General features: G+C 38.7%; 1 protein-coding gene across 1 annotated transcript in view; it reads right to left on the bottom strand.

Moving 5' to 3' along the window:
• The window catches only part of tg (thyroglobulin), a 367,649-nt gene that overhangs the window by 329,321 nt on the left and 24,578 nt on the right, over positions 1-13,750 (bottom strand). The window contains exons 9-11 of the mRNA XM_087985879.1: positions 11,755-12,876; positions 6,447-7,040; positions 5,179-5,418 (exon numbers count right to left, since the gene is read on the bottom strand). Coding sequence (XP_087842005.1) covers positions 5,179-5,418; positions 6,447-7,040; positions 11,755-12,876 — 1,956 coding nt within the window. The remainder of the gene's footprint in view (positions 1-5,178; positions 5,419-6,446; positions 7,041-11,754; positions 12,877-13,750) is intronic.

Below are 13,750 nucleotides of genomic sequence, written 5' to 3'. Positions count from 1 at the left end.
AACAGGTACCTCGATGCTCTGATACTCTGTCACAGCTGCAAGATAAAACAATAGAACAAAAAATACCACTCATCTCTGACATCTACACAAACCCACCCACCAGTACCTGCCAACTAATGCCACCTCATGTCCCATAGCTCCTCATAACTTTCAGCTAATCTATGTCTTTCCAGATAACCCCTTTGACCATTGTATGTTCACTTAGTGCTAAGTTTTGCCAAACTACCTGCCTTACACATTCTATGTAAACAGACTCAGGTATCCACTATGGATCAACTTTAGGACCCATGATGAGATTAAATGAGAAAAAGTTCCAAGCATCTGATGATGTATTTGCTCATATATTAAAAAATACTCACTGCATTTAACTTCCTTCAACTAATTAGTCACTTATAAAAGCAAACATTTGTATTAAAAGCCCATTTGAAAGACTTCTTAAACACTTTTGAAACTATCAATCACACCGTGAACTGGCATCCTACTGTGATACTAAGTTTCCAAATCAGTTGTGCAACACACATTCTATTCACAATAAACCTCAGGTGTAAACAGGGTGAACTGATTTCTTTATATTGCAGACAGCACTCAACCTATATCCTTCCAAACCCTTCCTATTCATATACCGATCCAGATGTCTTTTAAATGGTGTAATTGTACCAGCCTCCATCTCTTCTTCTGGCAAATCATTCCATGCACGTGTGTGAAAACGTTGCCCCATAGGTCCCCTTTATATTTTATCTCTCTATGGCCTCTAGTTCTGGACTCGCCCCACTCCAGGGAAAAGATTTGTTTATTTACCCTACCCATGCCACTCGTGATTTTATAAACCTTGATAAATGTCACCACTCAGCCTCTGACGCTCCAGGGAAAATAGCCCCAGCCTGTTCAGCCTCTCCCTATAGCTCAAATCCTCCAAACCCGGCAACATCCTTGTAAATATTTTCTGAACCTTTTCAAGTTTCACAACATCCGTCCGATACGAAGGAGACTAGAACTGCATGCAATATTCTAACAGTAGCCTAACCAATGTCCTGTACAACTGCAACATGATCTCCCAACTCCTATACTCAATACTCTGACCAATAAAGGAAAGCATACCAAACGCCTTCTTCACTATCCAACTATTTGCGATTCTACTTTCAAGGAGCTATGACCCTGCACTCCAAGATTAGATTAGATTAATTACAGTGTGGAAACGGGCCCTTCAGCCCAACGAGTCCTCACCGACCCGCCGAAGCGCGACCCACCCATTCCCCTACATTTAACCCTGCACCTAACACTACGGGCAATTTAACATGGCCAATTCACCTAACCTGCACATTTTTGGACCGTGGGAAGAAACCGGAGCACCCAGAGGAAACCCACGCAGAAACGGGAAGAATGTGCAAACTCCACACAGTCAGTCGTCTGAGGTGGGAATTGAACCCGGGTCTCTGGCGCTGTGTGGCAGCAGTGCTAACCACTCTTTGTTCAGCAACACTCCCTTGGACCTTACCATTAAGTGTATAAGTCCTGCTAGGATTTGCTTTCCCAAAATGCAGTACCTCACATTTATCTAAATACAACTCCATCTGCCACTCCTCAGTCCATTGGCCCATCTGATCAAGATCCCATTGTAATCTGAGGTAACTTTCTTCGCTGTCCACTACACTCCAATTTCGGTGTCATCTGCAAGTTTACTAACTATACCTCTTATGCTCACATCCAAATCATTTACTTAATGATGCAAAGTAGTGGATCCAGCACCGATCCTTGTGGCACTCCGCTGGTCACAGGCCTCTGGTCTGAAAAACAACCATCCACCACCACTCTCTGTCTTCTACCTTTGAGCCGGATCTGTATCCAAATGGTTCGTTCTCCCTGTATTCCTTGAGATCTAACCTTGCTAACCAGTCTCCCATGGGGAACCTTGTCGAACACCTTACTGAAGTCCAAATAGATCATGTCTACCACTCTGCCCTCATCAATCCTCTTTGTTACTTCATCAAAAAAAACTCAATCGAATTTGCAAGAAATGATTTCCCACACAGAAAGCCATGCTGACTATCTCTAATCAGTCCTTGCCTTTCCAAATACATGTACATCCTATCCCTCAGGATTCCCTCCAACAACTTGCCCACCATGAATGTCAGACTCACCGTTCTATAGTTCCCTAGCTTTTCCTTACCACCTTTCTTAAACAGTGGCACCACATTAGCTAATCTCCAGTCTTCCGGCACCTCACTTGTGACTATCGATGATACAAATATCTCAGCAAGGGGCCCAGCAATCACTTCCCTCGCTTCGCACAGAGTTCTCAGGTACACCTGATCAGGTCCTGGGTATTATCCACCTTTACGAATTTCAAGACATCCAGTACTTCCTCCTCTCTACTATGAATATATTTCAAGATATCACCATCTATTTCCCTACAGTCTATATCTTCCACGTCCTTTTCCACAGTAAACACTGATGTAAAATACTCGTTTAGTATCTCCCCCATCTCCTGTGAATCCACATAAAGGCCACCTTGCTGATCTTTAAGAGGTCCTATTCTCTCCCTCGTTACCCTTTTTTCCTTAATGTATTTGCAAAAAGTCTTTGAATTCTCCTTAACTCCATTTGCCAAAGCTATCTCATGTCCCTTTTTTTGCCCTCCTGATTTCCCTCTTAAGTATACTCCTACTGCTTTTATACTCTTCTAAGGATTCACTCGATCTCTTCTGTCTGTACCTGACATATGCTTCCTTCTTTTTCTTAAACAAGCCTTCAATTTCTTTAAGTCATCCAGCATTCCCTACACCTACCAGCCTTTCCTTTCACCCGAACAGGAATATACTGTCTCTGGACTCTCGTTATCTCATTTCTAAAGGTTTCCCATTTTCCAGCCGTCCCTTTACCTGCGAACATCTGCCCGCAATCAGCTTTTGAAAGTTCTTGCCTATTACCGTCAAAATTGGCCTTTCTCCAATTTTGAACTTCAACTTTTAGAGCTGGGCTATCCTTTTCCATCACTATTTTAAAACTAACGGAATTATGGTCACTAGCCCCAAAGTACTCCCTCACTGACACCTCAGTCACCTGCCCTGCCTTATTTCCCAAGAGTAGGTCAAGATTTGTACCTTCTCTAGTAGGTACATCCACATACTGAATTAGAAAATGTTCTTGTACAAACTCAACAAATTCCCCTCCATCTAAACCCTTAACACTATGACAGTCCCAGTCTAAGTTTGGAAAGTTAAAATCCCCTTCCATAACCACCTTATTATTCTTACAGATAACTGAGATCTCCTTACAAATCTTAATTTAGAAATTTTGAAACCAGGACATTTCTGTCACCTGACAGCATGACAGCTCCTTTGACACCTCCCTTGACAGCTTGATCATTAGCATAACAGCTTGGAAGTTCCAAAGAGCAGAATATTTCTAATTGGCTTATCACTGTTATTACACATAGTGTCTACTTTTAACTAATCCAAAGAGCGCATGACATTTCACAAAGGGTATCTGCCCTATCCATAACTGTACCTTCCCTCTGAAATTGTGGCCTATCACTCCAACAAACATCATAGACCTTAGACATTCTCATGGTATGTCTCAAATGTACAAGTTGTGTTTTCACGAATGAAAATTAGATCTGATTAATTGTACTGTAATGGGTGCAGTTGCTTCCATGAAGCACAGATGTGCAAAGTACAACTCAGTCTGCTGGCTTTCCCTGACTCTCAAAGCCAGCAAAAGCAACAGTGCCTGGCTTGGGGTGGGTCTTCGAGATTTGGGACCTTGGTGCCTTTTTTGGTAAGTCAATGAAATAGATGATGTCATGGTGAAATCTTAGGCCTTACAGTTCCTTCTCATTAATTTCACAATTTGACCTGGTTAAGGCGATACAGAGTTGCTGACCATGTTTACTTAGGTTCCAGATGCTTGGCTTTTTTCACCCTCTCATTCTGAAACTTGCTTAAACACCTGTATGTACAAAGACAATCTAAATAATGGTAGACATTGCTATAAAGTCTGCTGTAGCAAGTTACACCACAGTAGTTTGCTTCTCTGGGAATCCAGTGAATTTTCTGTTGGGACAAGTTGTTTCCAGATTTATATATGGCAGTAATGATAACATACAATTACATAGCTCTAATGTAATCTTTCATGCAGAAAAATATCCTGAGGTATCTCATAGAATCAAATAAATTTGATGCTGAGCCAGCTAGGAATATAAAGTAATTAGTTATAGCCCATTGGGGACAACAAGTGTTTTTCTCTGTTTTAGAGAGAGAGGGGGGAAGGGATGAAGAGAGAGAGAGAGAGAGAGAAAGAAAGAAAGAGAGAGAGAGAGAGAGATGTGGTTGAGAGGCATCATTCCATATCAAGCATGGGACAATGCAACGAGACAGACCTCCACGAACTACCTCAACTAATGTAGGAATTGAACCCACGCCATTGGCATTATTCCATGCCACAATGCAGCCATCCAGTGACTGCGCTAATGAAACCCCATGCCAAGTTAGAAAAGGCAGTATAGGGAGGAGTCACCAAAGGAAGGTTTGAAGAGGGAGTATGCAGGGAGAGATGGAGGGCTATAGGGAGAAGATTCCGGAGGCCTAGTCAACTGAAAGAAAAATAAGGTATGTGTGCGTGAAGGAATACTAGATCTAGGAAGCAGGTAATTAAGGCTGTAGGTTGTAACGGAAGATCATTGAGCAACCCAAACAGAGTCAATTAATCAGTTTAAAACTTATTTACTATTCACCCCATAATTCTTAATGGTCTTTTCTAATTAAAAACAACTATTACTTTCCACATGGAAAATGCCAATTGTCCAGGTATACATGATACTCGCAGAGAAAAAAAATCATGAATTTCCACTTTTCATGGGGTGAATAGGAGCTTCCTGATCTCTCTCTCAAATGAACTAGCTTTATATTCAGCTGGAAGAGGCCACAGAGATAAGAAGGAGTGATTTCAAAGTTTAAATATTGGGATGAGAAATTTTAATGAGAAACATTTGTGGACTAAGAATTCATGTAGATCAGTGAGGGTAGGGATACCATGAGTGCAATAGGACAGTGTTACAGAGTTATCATATTAAATTTTGAGGATAACATAGATGAACTCACAGAATCAGAATTGCAAGACAGTTTAATTCAAGGTCAGCACAATAATGTGCACATTTAGACATTAAACCAAGTTGCTCACTGGATTGGGCAGCCAATCGAACAGCATAGTCAGCTCCACTCAACAAAGCTTCAGAAAAGGAAGGAGCTGATTGGAACTTCCCAAAAGACTGAAGTTCATTCTCAGTCAGTTGTATACCACTGGCAGATAAGAAAGCCTGGCCAAAGGAAATATTGGAATTTTTGGAATCCACCATTATTTCCTCTGCCTGAACAATAAAATGAAAGATTTGTTGAACAGCACGATCACAGGATCCTGGGCCTAGAACAAAACACAAAGATGCACATTATGTAAATAGAACATAATGATTATACACAACCTTAAATGCAACTCAATAACTGTATACCAAACATGGATTAAAAATGAAGACCAAAAAGACTAAGACTATGATAGGCAGAAGGAATTCATTTAAGCAAACAAGAATGACATAGAAGTGGTTTGTGTCACACTTGAACAAGTAAGTATATTTATCTAATTTTGGAAAATGAAAATGTTAGATGGAATGCTGAAGTCAAAAGAAGGATAGAGATTGTTAGAAGTAATTTTCTGAAGATGAGGAATCTGTGTTCAAGAAAAGTTTAGCTTGTATCAAAGAACAAACTCATAAGATGTTACATTCTATCCATTTTCTTACATACCTCTGAAATTTGGATAACAAAGAAGACCTGTTAACTAATCAGAGACCTTCGAAATGTGGATGCTAAATGTATGTTTGAAAATCTAGAGAGATCTCGACTTGAGAACAAAGTGGAGGGCAGAAGGAAAAATGGTGTCAATCAAGCCACATTTGGATAATGTGTATCACAGAATGGTCACATAGATGAGTTACAGTGGACGCATAGAATGGAACAAGACAGACAAGCAAGGCATACCAAGACAGCAGATCTCAGGTTTATATGGAAAATTTGACTTTGTTAAATCTGGCACAGTGGAAAATGGGCATTTGATTCACAAAGAATATTTCTCCAATTACTGACAATGACCAGTTTTGCTCCTGTGGTAACTATTAAATTAGTAGAAGAGTAGTAGAAAGTAAGAAAACAGTATAACGAGAAACGGGTACAGAGATGAAATAAAAGGGATGACGGAAGTGGGAAGGAGTAAACAATTGAGAGAAGGGTAAGGGATAGGCATTGGGAGAGTCATAGACAATCATTGAGAGAAGGGAAGGAAGAAAGCAAGTAAAGTTCACAGGAAAGGGAAAGTTGAGAGAAAGCTTTTAAAAAGATGTGAGAGGAAGGCAATTACTAAACACGCTTGAGAGATGTTCTAACTGCTGCATTGCTTACATTGGGGAAATCGACCCATTTCAGCCTTTGTCCCTGGAAGTTCTTGTCCTTTCTCATCAACACACCAGCATCTACGCAGCTCCATCTTATTCAATTTCACACTGAAATCAGTGTATAAACCAGGATAGTGTGTCACAGCACCAAACAACAACTGCCAAAACACGTAAGGATTCAGCAAGATATTAGTGCCAGGTTTAGAGGCGACAATTGCTGCAACATCATCAGCAGAAATTGAATCAAAAGTTGAGAAAGCAGAAAAAACTGAAAAAACATGGTGATGCCTCTTTCTGTAGAGTTCCTTCACAAACATCTCAAAACTCTTGGAGACATTAGATGATCTGCGGTAATCAATGACCTCATTTAAGATAGCAGTGAATGACATTTCCTGGCCTCCATTATTCTGAGAAATCCACTGTTGATAAAATTCAATGACCTGTTGTGGAAGGCCATCACACTGGACTTGTCGCCAGTCTCCATTTTCCTTGCACTGAGTTACGTAGACCGAAGGCACTGAGAGCAAGTTTGGTTCTGACAGCAATATCTCAATTGTCTTTAAAAAATTCTCTGCAGCAGACAATTGGCAAGCACTGGGACCTGGAAAGAGAAAAGGATTATCAAAGATAAAAGTTTTCATCTTTGCTCAATGTCCAGCCTAAAAATGCTTAGGCTTTATTTAACAGAGTATTGCTTAGAAAAGCAAATTTTTGATTAAAACTAGTTTGTGAGTTTCATTGACAACTTTGGCATTTTTGTTTTCAAAAATATGTAGTTAAATCTGAAACCAGGTTCTTCAATCTAAACAAAAGAGACTGTGGAGGCATGAAGGGTAAGCTGACAGTGTTGTATTGGGAAAATATATTAAAAGTTATGACAACAGAAGGCAATCCTAGTACTGAAAGAATTAGTACCTGTTTCACAACAAAAACATATTGATTTAAGGCACAAAAATATACAAAGAAAAGTAAGTCAACCTAACAAAAATTGAATTAGATAAGAAGAGGAGGCTTATAAAGTAGCCTAAAAAATAGTAAACTCGAGACTTGGGAGCATTTTAGAATTAAACAAAGGAAGGCCAAAAAAATGATAAAGAATAAAAAATTACAATATGAATATGAACACAAAATCATAAAAAATGACCTGTAAAAGCTTCTATGTATAAGTAAAAATTAAAAGATTAGCAAAGATGAATAGAGGTCCATTACTAGTAGATGGGAGAATATTATTAGGAAATAGACTAATGTTGGAGAAACTAAATAATTACATTGCATCTGTCTTCATGAAGGAAGATACAAGAAATCTCCCAGAAATATGAGAGACCCAAGTGACTTGTGAGAATGAGGAACTGAAATAAATTAGTTAAAATTTGGAGAAATTAATGAGATTCAGAGTTGACAAATCCTTTAGAGTCCATTGATCTCAGACTGATAAAAGGGATGAGTATAAAAATTGTGGACATACTAGTTGTAATTTAAAAAAAAATTGATATGGTCTAGAATGTTGCCTGCAGATTGGAGGATTTCAAATGTAATCTTACTATTTAATAAAGGAAGGAGGAAGATAATGGAGACTATAGACCTGTTAGTTTGCCACTAATTGTAGGGAATACCAGTAAAATACTAGAATCTATTACAAAGATTCTGGTAACTGGGCAATAGAGTCTTTTGTTTAGTTTCAGTTTGGTGCAGTTCTGCAGAAGTGGATGAAGCAATGCTCCTGACAATGGGAGAAGCTGGTAAAACAGTTTAGTTCCAGACCAGGAATGTTTGTATAAAAACATAAATAGGTTATTTGAAGCAGAGAATGTTTAAACTTAGGAGTATGAAATATTTTCTCGACTGGGAGTTGAAGTCACAGTTAAATTAGACCTAGTGAAGCATTAGGTACAGTTAAATTAGACCTAGTGAACAAGTGCATTTGAGTACTGTACAGGGCTATTTTGGGATTAATGTGATTATATTCTAACATTGCTTCAAAAACTGTAAACTTGGATTGTAAAAAGTCTAAGTTCCTTCCTTTTTTGTTTTCACTTCTTTTGTGAAGTAAGTTCTGTTTTATTCTTAAAACTAAATCTGTAATATTGTATGTGGATCTGCAGTGATAGACCACCACAAAAAAAACAAAAGAAAAACAGCTCTAACTTGTTCAGTAATAACACCAGCAGGGGTCATAACAAGAGCCTGCTTCATGGATGCTGGAAGGAAAGCAAACCAATTACAGCTCCATAGAAAACCCTCCTTGCCCCAGCTGCCCCATTGTAATAAGCCTGACTGTGTCTGCACTGTGCAGTTAGCTGCTTCTTGTGACCTAGGCTATAAGTAGCTGAATTAATCATCAGCATCAGAAGTTTTCAATGCTTAACAGGATTTATGATGTTCCACAAGCAGTCTTTGAAGGGATCAACCCACAGCCCTGAGGGCCCCTTATAATGCATTGTCATTTTTTAAATGTTAAAGAGGGAAGTCTTCAGGGGCACCTTCATTTTGAAGCATACTCTGCATCTCTCACTTGCGCAGCCTCACTCACCTCTTCTGGCGTCTGAAGATTGCTGCAGGACCTCCAACTGGACCTTCTGTAATCCTGGTCTACCTGCCATCCTTAATTAGATTGGGAGGGATGGGGGATGTATAGCAAGCCACTTAGGGAGGCTGCTTCAATAAAATTACTTCAGCTTAAATTTACTGAATACTTAACAACAGGCACCCCATTGCGTATCTTCTCCGCTACAAAAGCAGTTGAGGGTCAAGACATTGATTGTTTTCAACAAGGAGTTAGCTATTGTTTTTGGTCTAAAAGAATCATAGGGTATGGGGTTAAACAAAAACAGGAACAGGGTGTTGAGCTGGATGATCAGCCATGATCATATTGAATGATGGAACAGCCTCAAAGAGCCAAATGGCCTAGCACTCTTCCTATTTTCTATGTTTCTTGATTAGCTACTAGAATGTTAGCAGGATTACGCTGTGAATCAAGCATCACTTCATTAGAAAGGACACAATGTTAATCAGTCAATTTGAGGTAAATTTGACACTCTCAGTCCTATGTAGCAAAATATGACTTGCAAAAATTGGAATTTACAATTATGTGAGAATCCACAGCCTGTGCTGCAGTGCTTTGAAATTGTCAACATTCATTGAAGAAATAATCATCAACATCGTCCACCAATACTAACCACCAGACTGACAGAAATCTATTTCATAGTCTGTGAAAGTTGAAGATTAAGTGTGTGGTGAATGACTATGCTTGAAGTAAGCATGAATCAGCATTGTGGTCAGAATGATGTACTTCTATCTCCAATCTCCACTAACTACAGTTGCAATTCTTCATGGAAGCAATGAATCACAGTAATCATTTCTTGAATTTATAATTTTGTAGTTATCTTTCTTCCAATGATTAGGGTACATGGTTTTCTGTGATCCACAAATGTCTGTGCAGGCTCAACTGAACTACCTTCAAGTCTCCGCTTTTAAGTGCAAATATTTTTCTTCTCCAACCATTGGCAGAAGTACTACTGTACTGGAGTGAATAACCCTTTGTAATAACCAGTATAACTGAATGGGGTCCTTTGACTCCAAATGGTTCTAGATGCATATCAGGGGAAAGAGAGGTGAGGAAATTTGAAATCCAACAGGGAAAGAATCAGGCAAATGATATCCCTCATTCTAACTATTTTTGGAAAACAACTTTGTTACACTTGAACATATAAAATGTAGTAGTTGTTATTTCTCTCATGTTACAGTTGATTATGTGACTCAATTTAAATTAAGGATTTAGACGTTTAAATAAAAACACAATTAATTTGCATATGGCACTAAATTGAGGATAGATGGGAAATATGCAATACTGAGAATTAATGTAGCAAATTACAGGTAGTTAAGAGTATACTTGCTGAATGGCATATATTTATCAAATGAATTTCAACATGAGTTAAACTTAAATGTTGGCAAGAAATTTAAGAAGGTTGTATTTACTGGGAAAATAACAATCCAAATTGTATATCTAAATTACCTGGAAATAAATCACTAGAAGTAATGACACAGGTTTCAAGTTCATTCAGAGAAACTAAGAACTGGTGATTATTTGTCGGGGGATACAACTGAAAATCAAAGAAATTTTGTCAAACTTGTATCGACTCTCAGTTAGACCTGGAGTATTATGTACAATCCTGGTTGCCATATTATAAAAACATGTAGAAGCATTGGGGAGGGTGCATATAAAATTGCAATGATGATACCAGACATGCAGGGATATAGCTCTCAGCAGATATTGAATAGGCTCAAAGTCTCTTTTCATTTGAAAAATCCAGTGTCATGAGTGACTTTTGAATTCTATTGCCAATTTAGTACCAGGGCCTTCCATGGACTGAAATCGTATTTAAAATGTGACCAAACACTGACTTAAAATGGGCACAATAATCACCTGACCACAGATCAGCCAAGTTTTAATGAAATAAACTTAGAATAACAAAACAAAACTGTCTGAACTATAAATTAACATTTTATCAATAAATACTGAAACTAGTCAATTCATTTAAAGGTGAAAATAGCATCAATTCCTATTTTAACCTACACCCATACGAAGAGTTTAATATGTTGTGAGATGAAAAAAAAACTGCAATTATCAAACTTGGAAATAATGAAGTCAGACATGGTGCTTGTATTCCAGGGAACACCAGGGGTTCTTTTAACTGCAGAAAATGTTCTCTCTACATCTTCAGTGCCCAGTGACAGAACTGATTGGAAAGAAGCATCAGGGCAGTAAAAATTTGAAAAGGATGCAATGTTTGGGACTGCTCATTGTTCAAGACAGCCAGTAAGCAGCTGCGGCCTCACATTCAAAACTTATCCCTCAAGGATACCATTAGGATTTTAAGTTGATTCACCCTGCCTCACCGAGCCAAAAATCTAGGCTAAAAAGTGGCACAATAGAGAAAAGGTCTCAAAATTCAAATTTTAAGGAAAATGAGAGAGCATCAGTATAAGATAGTTACCAAGAAATCAAACAGAGAATTCAGAAAAAACATTCTTACCCAAAAGGTGATGAGAGTGTGGAATTGCTTGCCACAGAGAGTGGTAAAGTAAATATCATCAATACATTTAAATATATTAAGGCTAGACAAGCATATGAGGGAGAAGGGAATAAAAGGTTATGCTAATTGAGTTCAAGCTCAAAAAATGGGAGAAGGTTTGAGCCAAGCATACATGCCAGCATGAGCTAGATCAAACAAATGGCCTTTTCCAGTACTGCATAGCCTATGTAATCTGATGCAAAAATGTTTAATATATAAATTGCAGTAAAAGTCAAAACTTACACAACACGCCTCCTCCAGTTATCTTCCTTAGTTCAGGTGTCTTCCTACCCTGGAGATTTACACAAACGCAGTTCATCCCATCACATTGCATGGACTGAAAATTACCATCACTTCTGCATGTAGGGATAAACACATCAGATCCCGCTGATTGGTGTCCTCTCAAATCTATTAATCGCTTACGTTCTTGCTCACACTTGGTAGGACATTGTGGCCTTTGACCCCGGACTCTTGAGTTTGGAATCTCCAACCCTTGACTGTCTGCACACCAGCAATCTGTGCCTAGACACTGGATCTCTTCATACCGTCCATCTCCAGTGCACTTCGGAACAAAGAGATTTGAAGTCGGGCGTTCACAGATACCAACCTTCGCACTCCTTAACACCAGTTGGATTGTTTCAGCTAAGTTATCATCCTGTCCACCAAAGAAGGTAATGATTTCACGCAATGTTGTAAGCACATTCTGATCCTCAAACAGAGTACTTATAAGCTTCACCATATTCTGGTTCTCTTGTAAATTTACTGGCCGCCCAAAGTTGTCCTCAATTGTCTGATTCAAGTTGAAGGTGTTCTTGGAGAATTCTGAGGTTCCTTTGGAGAAATAGGAGTCTTCAATCGGAGAGAACAATTTGGCAAGTTCCACAAAGTTTTCCCCACTATACATTCCTCTTAAGCCAATTTGCTGGAAGAACTGACTGAAATTAAATGTCCCCCTACTCCCGAGGCTGCCAGTGAAATTGAATAGACTCAGGTTCTTCAGAAATTTGCCTCCAAACAAATTTTTGACAAAGAATTTTGAGGATGCAGAAAACTGAAGGGCAGTGAGTGCTAAATCCTTGGTTAGAAATGTCCCCTGTACAATCTCACTCAGAATTACTTCTAGGTCAGCCTGACCAATGTCCAGGTCTACAAACTGGGAGATAGAAAGCAGCAATCCAGATTTTATGAACAGTTGTTTCAGGTCTGGGCTGCAGTGGCGTAGAGACATACCAATCCTTTCCAGTGTCGGACTCAGAGATGTAGGCGTAGCAAAGATATTGTTTTGACTGAAGTGGCCAACAGGTCCATAGAAAAGTCGCGACAGCATGCGTTTTCTCTCAGATTTACAGCCACTCTTGTCATTGCCTGGAATTTAAAGAGTTAGATCACAGGAAGTATAGAAATAGAAGCAGACCATTCAGACCCTTAGTCTTGCTCCACATTTAACTAGACCAGGGTTGATCTGTGCTTAATCTCCACTCACCCACTTTTGCTCCATATTTCCATTTAGACTGACAAAACAGATGTCTAGCTATCTGAAGCTTAAAAGCCCTATTTGACCTGCTGTCCACAACTTTTTGGGGATTAGATTTCTGTTTGTGTGAAGAAATGACTTTGCTACCAAACAGTTTAGCTCTAATTAACATACAATAAAGAAGGAAATAGAAGCTGAAGTCAACTTTATCATCCCACAAGCCTACTCTACCACGCAGCATTAGATGGTTGCATTTTACCTTCAACTCAATTTAAATGTGTTCAATAATGGGGTATCCACAATTCTCTTACATTTCCAAAAGATTAAAAAAAAATGAGAGAAGAAATTTCTCCTAATCTCAATCTTAAATTGTTAACAATCCTCAGACTGTGTCCCCATGTGCTAGATTCCCAGCCAATTAAACATGCTCTCAGTCTTTCCATAATAATATATTACACCCACTCCAATTATCCCTATCTTTCATATTAACCTTTTGTGTGGTATCTTAGCTTTTCTTTTGAAAGTCCAAGCATTCCTTTAGCCAACTTACTGGTAACATCCTCAAATATACTTGATAAATTTGACAAATAATGGTTTCCTTTTATAAAATTATGTTGACTCTAGCTGATCACACCATGATTTTCTAATTGTTAAGACTTCCACGATAGTAGATACTGAGGCTAATTGGCGTATGATTCTTATTTACTCTCTTTCTTTCTTGTACTGTGGACTTATATTTGCTAAGTACCAATCCGCTGGACTGTT

This window comes from Chiloscyllium plagiosum, unplaced genomic scaffold (assembly GCF_037043375.1).
Source record: "Chiloscyllium plagiosum isolate Xiang-an unplaced genomic scaffold, Cpla_swu_hap1 HiC_scaffold_4, whole genome shotgun sequence".
NCBI lineage: Eukaryota > Metazoa > Chordata > Chondrichthyes > Orectolobiformes > Hemiscylliidae > Chiloscyllium > Chiloscyllium plagiosum.
The sequence above is the reverse complement of the archived record's forward strand: the minus strand, read 5'-3'. Positions and strand labels throughout refer to the sequence as shown.